General features: G+C 53.0%; 1 protein-coding gene across 2 annotated transcripts in view; it reads left to right on the top strand.

The window, feature by feature from the left end:
* The window catches only part of Scarb1 (scavenger receptor class B member 1), a 60,771-nt gene extending 48,929 nt beyond the window's left edge, over positions 1-11,842 (top strand). The window contains exons 8-13 of one of the 2 annotated variants that reach the window (XM_055606141.1): positions 442-560; positions 1,972-2,045; positions 4,569-4,620; positions 5,392-5,538; positions 7,951-8,079; positions 11,053-11,130. In XM_055606141.1, the coding sequence (XP_055462116.1) occupies positions 442-560; positions 1,972-2,045; positions 4,569-4,620; positions 5,392-5,538; positions 7,951-8,079 (521 nt within the window). In that variant the 3' untranslated portion in view covers positions 11,053-11,130. Of the gene's footprint in view, positions 1-441; positions 561-1,971; positions 2,046-4,568; positions 4,621-5,391; positions 5,539-7,950; positions 8,080-11,052 lie in introns of both variants that reach the window. The other variant, XM_055606142.1, reaches the window with a different exon arrangement.
* The last annotated feature ends 7,085 nt before the right edge of the window (positions 11,843-18,927 follow it).

Below are 18,927 nucleotides of genomic sequence, written 5' to 3'. Positions count from 1 at the left end.
AGCTACAGTGCCTGCGGAGATTCAAACTCCCCTTCCATTCTCAAACTCACACAACCTTGGTTTTCCTTTCCAGCCTCGTCTCCCATGACTCCCTTGTGCACCTCCAGCACAGGGGCTTGAATCTCTGCCTCTGTGCTCTCACCTCTGCCACACTCCTACCCGGAATGCCTTTCCCTTGCCCGGTAGCAGCTGCTCTCCCCTCCTCCGACCACCCCCGCCACTGGAATCAGCCACGCTGGCTCCAACCACCCTTCCAGTGTCCCGTGCCCAGCTTCTTTACACAGTGAAGGAACGATTCTCCGTACCCAGGCACCAGCGCTCACATCTTGTTAATGCCCCCACAGACTGTATAGGTCTGTTTCCTTGTTCCTGCACCCGTGGTGCCCAGCCAGGCCAGTGTGGAGCTCCTGCCTTCTGACTCCTCTCTCTCCTCTCCTCCAGGTGCGCCTCTGTTCCTGTCCCATCCTCACTTCTACAATGCAGACCCTGTGCTGTCGGAAGCTGTGCTCGGTCTGAACCCTGACCCGAGGGAGCATTCCTTGTTTTTAGACATCCATCCGGTAAGCTCTGCTCCCTGCGAGAGGGCCGGTTCTGCTGGCTGCTGTCTCCCCCAGCAACACCCCCTACTCCCACAAGCACAGAGCTGGCTCAGACTGGGCCAGGGGAGCCCACTTCCTTCCACAGTGGGCGGCTTCTAGAACTTTAAGCTGTCAAAGGTCTTACTTTACCCCAATTCCAGAGTTCAATGATGTCATTACTTTTTTATTGGGGCCTATAAAAAAGATATAAGATAGTAAATTAATTAAGGAATATCAGCTGGAACGCCTCCTGCACCAGAGATATCCTTGATGGTTGGTGTCAAGACACTAAAGACTGTGGGCCACAGCATCTCAGAGAAATCAGGGTGACGAATTTGTCCTGCCTTAACTCCTGTCCACCAGCCCGGCCAGGAGGATGACGCTCACACAGGCCCTCTCTGCCTCTGGCCCCTGTAGGTAATGTCCAGTCGGGCTGGTGTCTTCACCATTACCTTGGGAGCCCTCTAGGTCCCTAGCCTTCATGGACACCTGTGATACCCTGAATGCATTCTGTGAAAAACTTTTTTGTCTTACTGTGTAGAGATGGGAGCCCAGGCCTCACATTCTGAGCTGTGCCTTCAGTTGGCTTTGAACTTGCAATCCTCCTGCCTTGGTCTCCAAGTGCATCTTTGCACCTGGCTCACAGCTGAGAGTTATTGCAGAGGAAGGGTGCGAGGACAAACTGGCAGAGAGGGTGGACACATGGGGGAAAGGTGTCTCACGTCTTCCCCAGGTTGTGTCCAGCTCCCCAGCAAAGAACCTGAAGTGTAGATGTTTTACAACAGGGAAGCTCCTCTAGGGGCCTTGGTGTTAACTGGGGACCTGCCCTCCGTGGGGCGGATCCGTGCCCCAGGCTCCCAGAGGACGCAAGTGTCTGGTATTAACTGCCTAGTTTATGCAAATAGTTGTGGCACAGTGAGGCCAACCCCCTAGCTTAGGGAATGAGGGAACCCCTGGAACTCACATTCCAAGGCTCACACTGGGTGCCTACCCTGGCAGACTTCCTGGAGAGGGTCACCTGGCCCACCTGTGGTGGATCTGCATGCGTGGTTATGACACCCGTGCCTCCGTCCAAAAGTCATATCCAGTTTCTGGAGGCCTTCGCCCAGTTTCCCTTTGCCCTGGGGGCAGGACCTGGGTGTGCTGGGCTCAAAGCAAAGGTGATGTCCTTGCCCTCTACTGTGGGTGGTACGGAGCCGAGAGGTGGCCTCCTGCCTCCTGTCATCCTTGCAAGAATCTCATGACTTGGGCAAGGCTAACTGCCTTCTCAGCAGAGAGAGCCACCACAGAGCCCTACTCCCCATTCTGGACCCGAGGTCTCCTTTCACCACCCTTTCTTATTTCATTCTAAAACCCACAACCTTGTATCCCTCCTCACTGTCTTCTGCTCCAGGTCACTGGGATCCCCATGAACTGTTCTGTGAAGCTACAGATGAGCCTCTACATCAAATCCGTCAAAGGCATTGGGTGAGTGGGGTAGGGCCACAGCCTCTGAAGGCATCGGGGGCCAGGAGGCTTCATTGGTGGGTGCAGGCATGGCACGGGACGAGGCGGGACAGCTATAGGACTCATCCACCTCTCTCTTCCTGTAAAGGTGTCTTTGCTCTTGATGGAGACCCAGCCTGCACCCTGACATTCCTTCTTCAGTCCCCTTTCCTAAGTTGCCTTCTCCTATTAGCCAGATTGGTTGGTCCACACTGCCTCCCATCACAGAATGGACACAGAATGGATTTGCCTGCTTATGTCTGTGCACCATGCGAACGCAACACCCACAGAGGCCAGAAGAGGGCATGGGATCCCGGGGACCCGGAGTTACAGAGAGTTGTGAGCCATTTTATGAGTGCTGAGAATTGAACCTGGGTCCTCTGGAGGAGCAGCCAGAGCTCTAAACCACTGACCTATTTTCCTCCGTTCCTTAGATTTACTTTATTTTTAATTATGTGTAGTGAACAGAGCGAGACTAGTGAGGCTTCTGCCCATTCTGTGCTTGCCAGGCAGAAGCTTGATAGAAAGAGTCCAGCCATGTCCAGTGCAGGGGCTACCGGCTGGTCACCCCTCACACAGATCAAATGCCTGGGAACCACTCAGAAGGATGTGATTGAGGAAGAGGTGGGCTCCTGGCTTGAGTGGAATGAAACCAGCAGGGCCTGCAGGACTCATACTCCGAGCCCAGCCCTCACCTTCTGTGGGAAAAACTGAGTCTAGGACTCACCTGACTCAGCTAGGCAGATACACACACACACACACACACACACACACACACACACACACTCCCACACATATACCAGGACCTCATACATGCAGGAAAAGCATTCTTTCACTGAATTATACCCCTGTCGCCCTCTTTTCACTTTTTATTTTGACACAGGGTCTCACTAAAATTGCCCAGGCTGCCCCTGAACTCAGTTGATAACGCATCATAGCCTTGACCTTGGAATGAGTCCCGCACCACTCGATTTGGCTTATCCAGGCTCTAAGACTGGAGGCCAAAGCGGGCTGTCTATGGGCTTGAGCTCCTGGGGTCAGCTTCCCAACATTGGTTTCTTCTACTGCCTAGAATACTCTTGAGAATCTTTATAGATTTATGGAGAGGTGGCAGAAATGCAGAGCTTTGTTCCCTGTCCCCAGCGCCCTCAGCACTGTCAACTGGCACCAGCAGTAGTTGTCACAGGAACCATAGTCTAGTACTTCACCCCAGCTCCTCAGCATCTGCTTAGGATGCAGTCTGCTCACCCCATGCCCTCCCACCCCTGTCTCTTTGTGTGTGTGTTGGGGGGGGGGGGGGTTCATGCACACTTTTTTTTTTTTTTTCCAAGACAGGATCTCTCCATGTAGCCCTGGCTGCCTGGCACTCACTCTGTAGACCAGGGTGGCCTTGAAGAACTCAGAGATCCACCTGCCTCTGCCTCCCAAGCGCTGGGATTAAAGGCGTGAGCCACCACCTCTCACATCATACACACTTTGTGTTCAAGTGTACTGAGGAAAAGAGGGTGCCGTGTGCCCCGCTCTCTCCCTCTCTGCTTTCTTCCCTTGGGACGGGGTTTGTCACTGAAGCCTCAGCCATCCTCCTATCTCTGCCCAGCTCAGCCCCAGGATCAGAGGCTCAAAGCTACACACAGCTTTTAGCCCGGATTAGGGGATCTGACCTCAGGTTCATATGCCTGAGTGGCAAATGCGTTGCCCACTGCACTCTGGGGTATGTTAAAGGACTTGCCGGATCTGGACCTGTGTCTCAGGATCAGGTTTGGCTGTAGACAGCAGCAGATGCAGCCACCCAGGCTGCATGGAATGACATTCATTGTTTATTTTTTTAGGATGTATTTACTTATATATTTTATTTATGAGTGCTCTATCCGCATGTACGCCTTGCATGCCAGAAGAGGGCAGCAGATGCCATTATAGGTTCTTGTGAACCACCATGTGGTTGCTGGGAACTGAACTCAGCAGACAGTGCTCTTAACTACTGAGCCCAATTTTTAATTGCAGTGTGTGTGTGTGTGTGCGTGCGTGCGTGCGTGCGTGCGTGCGTGTGTGTGTGTGTGTGTGTGTGTACGCACGCACGCGTGCACACGTGCACGCGCAAGTGCATGCCACAATGCACATGTGGAGATCGGGACAACTTTTGGGAGACTGTTCCATCTTGTGGGTCCTGGGGATGGAACTCAGGTCATTAGGCGTGGCTGCAAGCACCTTTACCTTCTCTACTGAGCCTAGACACTCCCCTTAGTGTATTTTTTGGAATCAGGGTTTTATGTAGCCCAGGCTGTCCTGGAACTTGGCTAAGGCTAGTCAAATGTACCGAGCTCTTGCCTTCCAAGCTCCCCTGCACCCTTCTGTCCCATTTTCTTGTGACCTATTTTGGGTTGAACCAAGGCCTTGTACATGCTAACCAAAAGCTCTACCACTGATCAGCATGACACCCCAACCCCAAGCATATCATCCATTCTCAGGGTCACCTTTGCTCACTCACTTTGTGTCCCTTGTTTCCAGACAAACAGGGCAGATCGAGCCTGTGGTCCTGCCACTGCTGTGGTTTGAACAGGTGAGGTTCTGCGGGCAGTAGAGAATGTGTGTGTGTGTGTGGCGGGGGGTGTCTACAGGTTTTCTGAGGCAGGGAGGAGAGGCGCAGGCCTAGCTTGTTTATTTTATTTAACTCTACTTCACTTTGATGATAATGTTAACTTCTAGTATCTGAATTTAGTTATTTGTATGGCTGATTTGCCTGTATGTGTACGGGTACCACGTGAATCCCTGGTACCCATAGGGCCAAGAAGAGAGCATCGCATCTTTTGGAACTGGAATTATAGGTGGTTGTGAGCCACCAAGTGGGTTCTGGGAACCGAGCCTGGATTCTCTCCAAGAGCAGCCAGTGCCCTTAACTACTGAGCCAATTCCAGGGTTTGTTAATGACCCCCGAGGGTCAAGTTCACTTCTTTGTCTGAGCGGTGCTGGAGTTCAGCATCAGGCCACCACGCAGGTCTCCTGGTCTTTCTCCAGGCCCTTTAGATCCTAAGACTAGGTTTTAATTGGTGAATGAATCTTGCGCCAGGAGCGTTGGGACCATATCCACGCCCATTGGCCAGTGCATTATCACATGGTCCTGCCAACGCAAGGGCGTCTGGGAAATGTAGTTCTTTCTTGGACATCTAGTAAAAGTCCCCGCCTGAGACTTTCTATTCTAGAGTTTGGGAGGGATGAGAAACGGGGAGGGTTCCCACACAAAGGGAGGGTCCCGTGTGGTGGAGTGTGCAGCCTGGCGCTGCTCACCCACCTGCCCCTCCGTCTGTCCGTCTGTCCTTCTGTCCTTCTGCAGAGCGGGGCCATGGGTGGCAAGCCCCTAAACACGTTCTACACGCAGCTGGTTCTGATGCCCCAGATTCTTCACTATGCGCAGTACGTGCTGCTGGGGCTGGGCGGCCTCCTGCTGCTGGTGCCCATCATCTACCAGCTGCGCAGCCAGGTAAGGAGGCGGGACGGCCGGGGCAGGACTACGTGCCCGACCGGGTTTGTCTCCCGCAGCCAGCTCTCAATCTAGCTCCTCTCGCACCCTGTACTGACTCTTCTCTGACCTGTCCTAGGAGGCCCCGGACGCTCCCCGTGGGTGCTAGGCTGAGACAGGTTTGCCCAGGAAGCGGGTACCACATGCTGCAGGCTCTGTGAAGTGCCTACTGGAGGTGGGGGCTGGGGGCTGGCCTGGCCAGAGAAGGCAAACGAAAGCCAGGTTAAACCAAACAGAAAAGGTAATTTTACCTACCAAAAATACGATGGGCCAGCTGGGTGTGAGACGGAAATGTGAGGAGCCACATGTGGGATCCTGAATTTAAATTTTCTAAATCAAGAGAAACAAGTGAAATATTGGTTATAAATTTTATTTAACCCAAATATATCAAAATATGGGGTTGAGGTTTTAGATCACTGATAGAGTGCTTGTTCAGCAAATGCAAGGCCCTGTGCTCAGTCTTCAACACTGACAGAAAAACCCACCATCAAGCTGGCCTGCTGGCCCACACCTGTAATCCCAATACTTGGGGAAGTAGAGGCAGGGGGAATCTCTGTGAGTTCCGGGCCAGCCTGGTTTATCTACAAAGCAGGTCCAGGAAAGCCAGGACTACACAGAGAACCTTGTCTCAAAAAACCAAAATCACCACCAAAAAATCCCACAATCAAGAATGATCAAAAGATAAGAAACAGAGAGAGAAAAAGGGAGAGAGAAGGGGGGGGAGGTCTGGAGAGATCACTCACTGCTTGCTAGAGGACCCAGATTCGAATCCCAGGACTCACTTGGTGGTTCACAGCCATCTGTTCCAGAGGACATAACAGTCACAGACATGGTGCACATATTTGCACTCAAAAGATCCATACACATAAAGTAAAATAAATACACAAATATTTTAAAAGGAGAGGAAGCATGCAATCACTACAAAAGATACAAAGGCTTTCTCAATTCTTTTTCCAGATTCAGTCTTTGAAATCTGGTGACCCTTTCATACCAGGTGTGGTGGCTCACGCCTGCCATCCCAGCATTCGGGAGGGAGGTTGAGGCAGGAGGATCTGAAGTTCAAAGTCACATGTAAAGTTTGAGGCCAGCCCGGGGCTACACAAAACCTCATCTCCAGAGATAAATTAAAGTTCAGAAAAGAATAGTGTGGTTCAGACAGGCTGGGGGTGACCTCCACAAAGAAGGAAGCAAAAATGACTGAAAAATGTAACCCCGGGGCACACAGACACTGATAGCAGGAAGCACTGGTTCCTTTCTAGCCAAAGGCCCACATGTCCACTCGTGATGAGAAATTTTTTTCTGAAGCCCTGTCCATAGATCTTGGGGTTCAACAATGAGCAGAACACAGAGTTTCATGGTGAAGTTCCTTCACATGATGCTGGTAGCTGTAGTTTATGAGGCCAGGGCAGCTGAGGACAGATGACGGTAAGCTGTGATGATGGGAGTCAAGGGCCAGCCACAGGGCCCCACCTGAGATGTCCTGGGGCCACAGGGCCGGCCTTCTTGCCTGCCTGGTTGGGAGCTCTTCGCACCTACTCTTGCCCCAATCAGTCTGCTGGCTTTCTTTCTTAACGTGTGCTTGCTTGCTTGCTATTGGAGGCTCAGATTCCTCTTTACTCACTGGCACCCCACTTCTCTTTCCAAGCACCGGCCCCAGGTCTCCTGTCATCTCCAAGGGGTGTCTAGGGGCCTCTGGCTGTCCATGTTGACTGTAGTGTTGTGGACGTCACAGTCTGGGTTTCCAGCCTGATGTCCCTCTTCCCTTCTGCTGCCCAGTGAGAGGTGGGCCAGCCTCTTCCAGTCAGCCTTTGGAGGGAACGAGATGAGGAATCCAAAAATAGAAGGCTTCTCACTGTACCTCGGGGTCTGGGGTCAAGGCTGCTAGCCCTTGGGTTTCATCAGAGGCCAAAGAAGCAATCCACACCTTATCAGCCTTGCCCTAACAAAGCTACAAAGCTAGGTCCCTTGTGTGTGTGTGTGTGTGTGTGTGTGTGTGTGTGTGTGTGTGTGTGTGAGAGAGAGAGAGAGAGAGAGAGAGAGAGAACTCCATGGACCTGGGGAAGTGGCTAAATGAAAGACTATACTCAGCAGACCCCAGGCTGTAGGTTTAGGCCCAGCCCCACCAAAGTAGACAGAGAAATCCAAACTCTCGCCAGGCCTGCCCTGCTCTGGCCACCTCCGCTGCCTGCTTTCTGTTGGTGGCTCTTCCCGACGCTCTTCTTGCCGGTCTTCCAGGGCTGTTCTCCTCGTGGTGCAGGGTGGAGGACGGGGTCTGTACGCCTGTGCTCTTCTGTCCCTTTGCTCCTCCCGGGGAACCCGGGGACGCCCCCAGTGACACGGTACGGAATATAAACTAGCTTGGTTGTCTTCCAGGAGAAATGTTTTTTATTCTGGAGTGGTAGTAAAAAGGGCTCGCAGGATAAGGAGGCCATTCAGGCCTACTCTGAGTCTCTGATGTCACCAGCTGCCAAAGGCACGGTGCTGCAAGAAGCCAAGCTGTAGGTGCGTACCGGGTAACCCCACCCCCGCCCCACCCTGCCTGTGGCCAGCAGACCCCATCCACCCTCTCCACCTGTAGTACCTGCCTGGGTGTCACCCACGTGGAGAGCCACCCTCTCGTCCTCCCAGTGGGTCCTCTCCCGCCTCAATCTCTTGGACCTTCTTCGGTTGGTGACTCTCATTCACAAGGTCCTGTTAGAAGAAGGTTAGCCGGACGCAGCGGCACATGCCCGTCATCCCAGCACTCAGGGAGCCAGAGGCAGGTGGATCCCTAAGTTTGAGGCCAGCCTGGTCTACAAAGTGAGTCCAGGACAGCCAAGGACACACAGAGAAACCCTGTCTCATGAAAAAAAACAAAAACAAAAACAAAACAGCAGAAGTTGCTTCTCGGCTCATCCTGTACTGTTTGCTAAATGCAGGTCTCTGGGCAGCCTGCAACCCAAGGGGTTTGAAAACTGTATTTCTCTGGACCTCAAAGGGTCTAAAAGAACACACTGGCTCCAGTCTGGAATAAGTGACTGAGAATGAGGAAATTTAAGCATTGGTTGAGCGCCAGCTGTATACTCCACCTGGGCTTGAGGGTAGGATTGCCAGGCTGAGCACGAAGGATGCAGTCTGAATTTAGATCAGGAACAGGGTCTGCTCTGCAGTCACTCATCCCCCGATTCAGGTATAGCCAGCATCCTGGATTACCTTGGGGATCCAGGCTAGCCCTCCTCTGAGAGCTCCAGGCCCTGTAGGGCTGAGACGCTGAGCCCTGCAGGGTGTGTCCAGGGGAGTGACAGGAAGAGCTATGGACCCTGCAATTTGGGGTTAGCAGAAGTGAGTCCCAGAAGAGAGCTGCTATTTCGGCTCTTGAGCCAGCTTGGGCGTGAAGGCTTCCTGGGAGGGTTGTTCTGGGCTCCTGGCAGCCAGCTGGCTCCTTCCAACACTGTCAGCTGTCCGAGGAGAAAATAAAACGGAACTCTGGTGGGTATGTGACTGTCCTGGCGTGCGCCACCTCCCTCCAGGAGGAAGGAGGGCAAGGTCCCCATGTGTCCCTGGAGCTGAGAAAGAGTTCTGGACTGGTGGGGCTTCAGGGAAGGGGGGCAGTGCTTAGTATTGGGTCCTGCGGCCTTCCAGCTACGGTGCCCTCTGCAGGTGATGTTTGGTAATGCCGGAGGGCGGGTAAGGCATTCCCAGGAGACTGGGCAAATGCAGGCTCTAAGCAGGGACTGGATAGTCACTTTAGCCCAGTAAAGCCCATAGCCACACAGCCATAACCCTCTCTAGATCCCAACAGAATGAATGAAACTGGGGATCCCCCTTTACTGTCCCAGCCTGGTCCAGTCCTCGTTTGGCTTCAAGATTCCCTTAGGCTACAGAGAGTAGCTTGAGTCCCACTTCAGGGGACACCCTAACCCTGGCCATGTGCTAGAAAGAGCAGTGCCTCTAATCACCAGCTTCAGCTCGTGGGGTAGACACGTGGGTCCTTGCATAGGGGCCTCGCCCCCCCCAACCCCCCACTGCCTGGCTAAGTGAGGGTTGGTGAGGCCCCACACTTGGCCTTGCACCTGGGTGTGGGGGTGGCCCCCAGGGGCTGCTGCTGTTTGCTGGAGAAGAACGACACTAGCCCAAAGGGTATTATTATAGAATAAGGTCCCTCTGGGCAGATGGGCTTGGCTGTAAGGGGAGGGGTGTGGGCAGGCGGGGTTGGCTGCATAGCCAGGTGCTAGCAACAGAGTGGACAGCTGCACAGAGCGGCCTTTAGAGAAACACTCCGAACCTCTGCTTCTCCTCAGTCTGCCTCCCATTCTAAAGTCTCCTTTGCCAAACCTAGTGTGGGGAGCAGGGACAGAGGAGGGGACATCTGCCCGGCTGCCCTGGCCGCCCAGTGCCTTTGGGATTTTGTTGTGTGTGTTTTCTTTGGGAAAGACCAAGCTACAGTCAACTCTCCTTTGGCTCTCTGGCATGCTGGGTCACGCACACTGGCTTTGAACTTATGGCAGCTCTCCTGCCTCAGCCTCCAGAGTGCTGAGATTCCAAGCATACACCACGACCATGCCTTTGCTTTTACTTTACTTTTGACTTTCTGTTGTTTGTTTGTGGGGTCTGGGATCGAAGTCAGAGCCTTTGGCTTAGCATGTTCCACCCCTGAGCTTCTCCCCCAGCACCACCCCCCATTTTTATTTTTTATTTTATTTTTTTTTACTGCTGAGTGAGACTTTCTCACATGCTGGGGTGTTGTGGCTTATGGGTAGGAAGGCCGGCTTTGGTCCAAGGAGAGGGCGTCTCCCCCCACCACACACACAGCCCTCTCTCTGTCTGCCCTGCAGCCTTCTTCCGTGTCGCAGGGCGCAATGGAGCTGGCATGTGGGGGTGACAGCACCTCTGTTCTAGCAGGGGAGAGATGGGGTGTGCAGGTCTGCAGCGTTCCTATCCCTGCCTGCTATTCATTTCCTTAAATTGGGAACTCTTTTCAAGTTGGGGACCCGACAGCTGAGCCATCTTTTCCTGTTCCTTACCTTTTTTCTTTCCTGACATCCTACTGTGCCCAAGGCCCAGAGGCCACCATTGCAGGGATCTGGTGGGAGGGTGCCTCTCACCCCCCCCCCCCAAACAAGAGCCAGTTTTAACAGTTGATCGTGGCCTGTCATGTGACAGTATTTTAAACATGTCCTCCCATGGGCAGACATTTAGGCCATTTCTGGTTTCCCTTTGCCACAGTGTTAGGCACCCACACCAGACTCTGTTCTGCCCTTCTCGCTGTGTCATGCCAGTTTCTCTGGCCTCAGTTTCCCCATCTCTAAAGTGAGGGGAGGAAATCCAGTGACCTCCAGGACCTGAGGAGTCCCTGTGTATAGGGGCTTGGCAACCCTGGGTTCATGGCAGACAGTGCTGTGATGGGGGCAGGAAGTGGGTTCCATGCTGGCGGGATGCGGGGTGGGAACAGGGGACATGACAGGCTGCTGACCCGCCTTCTTTTTTCCTCTACAGGGTCCCAAAGGCTCCGTGAGCCCCCCAAACCTGATAGCTTGGTCAGACCAGCCACCTAGTCCCTACGCCCCACTTCTTGAGGACTCTCTCGGCGGACAGCCTGACAGTGCCACGGCCTGAGCCCCCCAATGTCACAAGTGTCCACACATTACACACGCGCCCAGGCGTGTGCAAAAACACTCAGGGACCAGGGACAGACCCGCTGCTGAGCACGCCTGTTGGGCCACAGGCGCTCGCTCCTAACTGTCCTGTGGGCAAGGCTGTGGGAGCTACAGCTGCCGTCGGCCCCCTCCTGTGAGGAGCTGGCCCTGCCTGTGCTCTTGACTTCACTCTGCCCTTGTCTTTCTCCACCAGGCTCAGTTCCCACAGAGGACGGATCTGTCACTCCTAGGGGCTGGGTGTGCGTCGGCCTCTTGTGCCAAGGCCAGGGACGCAGTTCCAGGCCCTGACCGGTCTGCACACACACTCTAGAGCTGTATCTGGCCCTTTCCCTCTAGTCTCTGCTATGTCACCTAAACACTGAATTGACCACTGTAAGTGGCCAAGGTGGCAGGTCCCTCAGGGTCCTTAGTTTTCAGGTATGGGGTCAATGATAGAGAGGTATGGGCCATCTGCCCCTGGCACCTGGTCCCCTGATGTCTGCTCTGGTGGCCTGGTGTACCTCCCCAGAGGGTAGGGGACAAGGAGGCCCATTGCCCTGTAACTAGCCCTTTTTTCTACTGGAAGAGAAATTTTATCATCTTTTGAAAGAAACTCATGATTGAAGCAATAAACCTTTTCACAAATTTAACACTGGCTCCTATGGCTGCTTGCTGGGCAGGACTGGGCAGGCATATCACTCATTCAGTTTTGTGTTCCCCATGCCTGCTGGGCATGTCTCCTGGTGTGAGCCCATTTTCCACCTCAAGCCTCATGTGGTACGTGGCTCGGATACACAGGGACCAGGCTGGCTCTGCCTTCTCTCTGTCTTCCTACAGTCCAGAGCCTAGGGCTGGAGCATCCTTGTCACCCATGTGACAGACAGGGAGGATCTGGGGAAGGGGTGGGAGGTAGGCTCTAAGTTTTGCCCCAAGTTCAAGGAGTTATAAGGAAGGAATTGCCCCTGGTGTCCCTGGCTTAAAATAAAACCATGAGCCAGGTGGTGGTAGCAGCCCTGTCCCATGCCTTTAATCCCAGCACTCAGGAGGAAGAGGCAGGCGGATCTCTGAGTTTGAGGCTAGCCTGGTCTACAAAGCAAGTCCAGGAGAGCCAAGAAAAAGAAAGAAAGAAAGGGAAAGGAAAAGAAAGGAAAGAAAGAAAATAAAAGCCCGTTTTTCCCTTAAGGGGCGTGTTAGGATATGGGCAAGAGACTTTGTGAATACTGAAAAGTACATAAAGATACTTTGCGGTGGCCTGCACCGCTCCCTCTTTTAGAATTAATTTTGTTTATTATTGTGTGTGGGCCCATGCCATGGCACACGTGTGCAGGTTAGGGGATGACCTGGGAGAGTTGATTCTTTTCTCACCATGTGGGTCCTGGGGGTTGAACTCAGTTCCTTAGGTTTGGCAGCACGTGCCGCTTACCTGGCTGAACCATTTCACTGGCCTGGCACTTTCTTTTCAATTTGCACTGCTCCCTTCCTGCCCTGGGCCAATTGGAAGGTTTCTGCCTCATAGTATTCACTCCATTATACTGTGTAACGTATACACAGTATACGTTGTTACACAGTATAACATACGTTATATAGTATATACATCTATATAAGGTAAATATTTTTATTTTTGTTTTTTTAAGACAGGCTAGGGCTGAAGAGATGGCTCTGCAATTAAGCGGGCTGGCTGCTTTTTCAGGGGTCCTGAGTTCAATTCCCAGCATTCACATGATGGCTCACAACCATCTATAATGGGATCTGATGCCCTCTTCTGCTGTGCAGGTGCAGACAGAGCACTCATGTACATAAGAATAAATAAATACATCATAAAAAAACAACGACAGGGACTAGCTTTATTTGCCAAATTGTGCTGGAACTCATCATCCCCCTGCCTCTGTGTCCCAAATGCTAGGATGGCAGACATACCCCTACCATATCCAGATTTTTTTTCCCCCAAGACAGGGCTATTGGTGCTGTGTAGTTCTGGCTCTCCTAGAACTCCCTCTGAGACCAGGCTGTCCTCGAACTCGGAGATCCACCTGCCTGTGCCTCCTGAGAGCTTGGAGTGTGTCACCACCGCCACTGCCGTCGGCTCAGATTTATTATATCTGTGACTGGGAAGAGCCAGCCTTTCTGCACTTCCTAGGCTGGTCATACACTTGCCAGCTCAAGGAATCCTCTGTCCTCAGCTTTCTGCATGGCTGGGACCAGAGATAAGCTGCTCTGTGCCTTTCTTCCTTGTGACTTTCCTGGTCTGGTGTCTGTGCCAGTTTCTACTGCTCCACAGACAGGGGGCAGCACTCAGAGGCAGACATTCGGGGTCAGGAGTCCGGAAGCTCAAGCAGGCTAGGGCAGGCTGGCTGCTAGGCTGCTCCTCCCTGCCTGCCCTCCGTGTGTTCACTTTTAGAGGTGTGTGGAAACTCACTTTTAGAGGTGTGTGGCCTGTGACCTCTTCCCACCTTAATCGTTTGCCGGTGTTACCCACAAACACAGCTCCTGCAGGTCAGGTCTCCTGCCCGTGGATATGGAACTATAGGAACTCAGCCCCTAACAGTGACATTCCGCCCAACTGTCCGGTGCAGCCCCCTCAGCCTGTGTCATTTCTTCTGCCGGCCTTTGTTGGCTGTCTCAGGCTGCCTTTCCTGGCCATGCAGAGTTTACATGGTTTCCCACGCACAGACAGAGCCGGTGCCCACACTCACGCCTGTGGGTTTTCATGCACGGTCCTATCTGAAGACCCGCTGCTCAAGTGAATACACAGGCTAGGGAGGGTTGCTGGGCTCAATGGCAGACTGTTCACCTAGGGTGCAAGAAGCCCCCACGAACTGGAGGCGAAGGAAGGTGTACACCTCTAATCCTAGGACTGGGAGGTAGAGGTAGGGTGATCAGAAGTTCGAGGTCAGCTTCAGCTATGTAGTGAGTTCAAGATCAACCTGGGCTGCAATGTAAGACTCTGTGGAAGAACAGGAGGAAGAAGGAGAGCAGAAGGAGTGGGGGGAGGAAGAGGAAGGAGGAGGGGGCTGACGTGGTGACATATACCTTAAATTCCAGCACTCAAAAGACATAGGATCTCTGTGAGTCCGAGGCCAACCTGGTCTACACAGCAAGCACCATGCCAGCTAGGACTACATAATGAGATTCTGTCTCTCTCTCTCTCTCTCTCTCTCTCTCTCTCTCTCTCTCACACACACACACACACACACACACACACACACACACACAAGCAAAGAAGGGTGATTGTGGTGCTTGTTTTTAATCACAGGCAGAGGCAGAGGCAGGCAGATCTCTGTGAGTGCGAAGCCAGCCTGGTCTACAGAGTGAGTTCCAGGACAGCTAGGGCTACACAGAGAAACCCTGTCTCAAAAAACAGAACAAAACAAAAAAGAATCAAAACTTGGGGTTCAGGCATCATTTCCTCAGTGGCACCTCCCCACTTTACTGTGACCTTCCTCTCAGTGCATAACATTTGGCGACTGGCTAGCTTTGTCTGTTCCAAACATTCTCGGAAGGAACCACGCAGTGGGGAGCCTGTCCAGTTGGCAGCGGGGACTCCTCGCCTGCCGAGCAGTGTGCAGGGCTCACTGCCATCCGTTGTCAGCCATCAGTCATCCAGGGTATTTTTATCCTGTGGGCTGACGCGCCCACTGATCACTCCACATTTATAGAAAGCTAGGGAATGGAAATAACCCGCTTGCAAAAGCTGGTTGCCCAATCTGCAGCATTCTGGGAACTAGTGTGGGAAGGTTTCCCCAGCGGGGGAGGGGGTGTGGAAGAGGCCTGTGCTGCGCGGAGGTCCCAAAGCCAAGTGGAGGTCGGGAGATGGCCACTTACAGCACCCCCTGCTGGCACCTGGGAAGGATCCTTTTTGGTTTGGTTTGCTCTCTCTCTCTCTCTCTCTCTCTCTCTCTCTCTGTGTGTGTGTGTGTGTGTGTGTGTGTGTGTGTGCACATGCAAGCGTGTGCATGCGTGCTTGTGTGTGTGTGTTCTGGTGTCTTTCCTCAGGCTTCTTTAACCTGCAGCTCCATGATTGAGCTAGACTGGCTGGTCAGTGAGCCCCAGAAATCCTCCTCCTTTTCATCCCCAGCTCCCCTCCCTCTCCCCAGTGTGGGATTACAAATGCATATTCCCATGCCCAGTTTTCTTACGGTACTGGAACTTGAACTCAGGTCCTCGTGTTTGCACTTTTTAACTGAACTCTCTCTCCAGCCCCTCCTTTTTTGTTGTTGTTGCCTTCTTCTTTTTCTTCTTCTTTTTCTTTCCTTTTATGATTTTTCAAAACAGGGTTTCTCTGTGTAGTCCTGGCTGTCTGGGAACTCTCTCTGTAGACCAGGCTGACCCTCGGACTCAGAGATCCAGCTGTTTCTGCCTCCCGAGTGCTGGGATTAAAGGCATGTGCCATACATACCTGGCTTCAAGAATTAAATTTGTTTGAAGAGAAAGCCGTGTGTCCGTGAGATTCTGGACCTGTCTGGCCAGCGAAACTCTGTGGCACCCCTGAATGTTGACAGCCAACCCTTAGGCCTGCAGGCCCTTCAGTAGCTCCTAGTTCTTTGCAGAGTCCCCGGTACCCTTGTCACCCTTCCTATGCTCCAACAAAGTGTGTGTCAGCCCCGGCCATTCTTCCTCATCCAGGCCCTACTTTCCTTAACTGCTCTGTCCTTGACATACTGTCTCCTCTGGGAAGCCCCCCGTAGCTGGATAATTATAACTGTCAACATGACACAGCATAGAATCACTCAAGAAGAAAGGGTGAAGGAGAGATCCCTTTGGAAAGGGATTGCATAGACCAGGCAGGCCTGTGGGCACATGAGTGAGTGTTTGCCTTGGTCGTTAGCGGAAGTGGGAACACTTGCCCTGAATGTGGGCGGCGCCCTTCCCTAGGCTGGCTCCTCACCTGTGTGAGTAAGAGGGAAGAAAGCTGGCTGAGCATGAGCAGGCAGGCAGAATGGGAGTGGTCGCTTCTCTCTGCTCCTGTCTGTGGATGGGAGCTGACCTTGAGCTTGAGCTCCTGCCTTGACTTCCCCAAAATGATGGACGGTGACTTGAAACTGTAAGTCAAAAATATCCCTTGCTGCTTCTGTCACAGTAATAGAAGTGAGACTAGGACACACTCCACTCGAGATACACACACACACACAACAACAACTATAAAAACTGCCTACTTAATTTTCCACCTCAGCACACCTGGAGTGCTCTCCAACCCCAGGTGATGCTGGAAAGCTTCTCGATACTTGAGATTCTAACGCTGGTTGCTGCAGTCCCCTCCCCCTAGCCCTGGCCCCATGATGGGACCCCTGGTGTGTGACCCCATAGCAACCTTCTCACGGGCTCCTGGTTCAGGGAATAGCTGCCCAGAGGCTGCTGTCTGCTTGGCACCTGGGTCCTAGGGTGGGGTGCAGGTATGCTGAACTGAGGTGTGCCCCTCCTCTCCGATGGCTCTGCTATCCTGCTGCCTGCAAGGGGCAGGGCTGAGTCTCAGTTAGCAACCCCTCCCCACTTCCTTCCGTATAAGACAGGACACCTGAGAGGTGGAGACGGGGCACCAGGAGCTCAAGGAATAACTGAGCCATTATAGCAAGTTAGAGGCCGGCCTGGGCTTCCTGAGACTCTCGTCAGAGAGTGCACTCCTGTCACCCCAGCATCCACGAGGCTGCAGCAGGATCTGAGAGTTCTAGGCCAACCTAGAATAAAAGCAACGAGCAAAAGCTAGCGTCTCCTTCTGCAGGGGGTGGACCAGCCAAGGAGGTGGGGATGCAGCCTGGAGTCCTGCTTGGTGGCTCACTACCCTGCCATGCTTTGATCTGTCCCTGGAGTATTTGGCGTGTCGGCCAGGCTGCTGCTGGTTCTCATATGTAGCCCGGGCAGACCTTCTGTTCTTCACATAGCTACTCAGGAGCCTTTCTGAGGTGTTATTTGCCGCCGCAGCTTGCCCTTAACCTGTGCACAGGTAGCCTTTCCCTACTCTGAAGACAACCCCCTCTCTCGCCATCCTAGGCTTACGGGGCCAACTTCTGGGCGATTCCAGAATCAACCACTGGAGGGCGGGCTGCACACACAGGAAGCCCAATGGTGCCTGTAAGGGCTGGCCAGCACCGTCCCCCCCCCCCCCAACCCACAGGCAGGCTTGGGCATTGGTAACCTCGAGGAATTTTATTTTATGTGTGTTCCAAGGTGCCATTTCCACACCAGGACTATTTCTTAAGTAATCTTCAGATTTTGAAAGGGTCTCAGTGCTAAGAGGCTTGCTAAGGAGCAAGAGCAAAGCCCCTAAGCTAAAATCCAGGGCTCATGATGAGGGCTCTGGGCTTGGAAAACCGCCATCGGTGTTACTAATCTCTGCTGGGCTGCCTTGGAGCAATTCTCTACGTCTCTGAACTAGTCATTGCCAGCTCGTGGAAGGAAGTGAAGCTCGCTGCCATGCAAAACGCTGGCAGCATATGTGAAAAGAAAACAGAAAGTGCATGGTGGTGCGGTCCTGTGACCCTGGAACCCAAGAGGCTGGGGAGGCAGGACTACCAGGAATTTGAGGCCAACCTGGGTTAGGTAGCAAGATCCTGTGTTACACGTAGATCAGAAATAAACGGGTGTGTGAGCAGTCTCTCCAAAGATGAGATTACAGCGAAAACGCTCGGATGCTGAGCTTCCGGCAACCAACTATTAGGCACCTGCTGTATGTGGAGGGCTTCCTGCTCTGAGAAGGTGCTCAGCAAGCATCTGGGGGTGCCACCGTGTGCCTGGAACTCTCTCGTGCACTGGGACTATGTTGGGCTGAGTTCCCTATAAGGAGAGTGTGAAATGGACACTGATGGCTAAGGGGTGTCCCCAGGGAGAGGGAATGGGCCCAGTAGCCAAGGGCAGTTGTGCAAGAAAGGGTAAGGACAAGGCAACAATTGGGCATGGAGTACCTTAGAGAAGGTACTCTCTGTCCATACCCAGTTGCAGGGTATGGACACCAGGGGTTGCTGTGGTTCTAGTTACTAGAGGGCCTGGAAGCAGAGGTCCATCCGGTGGCATTCTCAGCCATAGGGGCTTCTGTGGCAGGTTTGAGGCCAAGGAGCATTGATTTCTTGAGGCTCTGGGCATGTTAAGGGTGACAAACAAACAAAAAAAATGACAAACCAGGGCCACATAAAACATGCTGTTGAATATATTTACTTTTGGAAAGCTGTCCCCAGCTCCCACGCACAGAAGCTCTGTGGGGTTGCCAAGTCATGGGGCTTGTGGACTCAGTCTAGGCAAATAGTGACAGTTCTTTAGCCCAGGAAGCCAGGCACTGGGACCCAGCATTTATACTCCTCTCCAAAGTAGGCACAGGGCTCAGGCCACACAGCTGTCCTCGGGATAAGTGGGAACTATGAAACGGCAGACTCTGGTGAAAACGACCCTCAGGGACCCCAGAAACAGCGCTTCAACCCAGATCAGGAAGCGTGGCAGGCGCCGAGGATGGCCACCTCCAGAAGTGTGGAGAGGAAGGAAGGTCTCGGGATCAGGCCTCAAACGGCATCCCAGCTGTGCCTTGAGCAGCAGGTCTCAACCCTCCTAACGCTACGACCTCCCCCCCAACCGTAAAATTATTTCTGTTGCTACTTTATAACTGTGATTTTGCTACTGCTGTGAATCATGATATAGATATTTTTGGAGGCAGAGGCTTGCCAATGGGTTCTCAACCCACAGACAGGTTGAGAACTGTTGGTGTAGAGGGAGCCCTGTTTTGGTGGAGCCCTAGTCCTGCCCGGTTCAGGCT

This window comes from Psammomys obesus, unplaced genomic scaffold, assembly GCF_907164565.1.
Source record: "Psammomys obesus unplaced genomic scaffold, mPsaObe1.curated_primary_1811, whole genome shotgun sequence".
NCBI classification, from domain to species: domain Eukaryota; kingdom Metazoa; phylum Chordata; class Mammalia; order Rodentia; family Muridae; genus Psammomys; species Psammomys obesus.
This window is presented reverse-complemented; position numbering and strand designations above follow the sequence as displayed.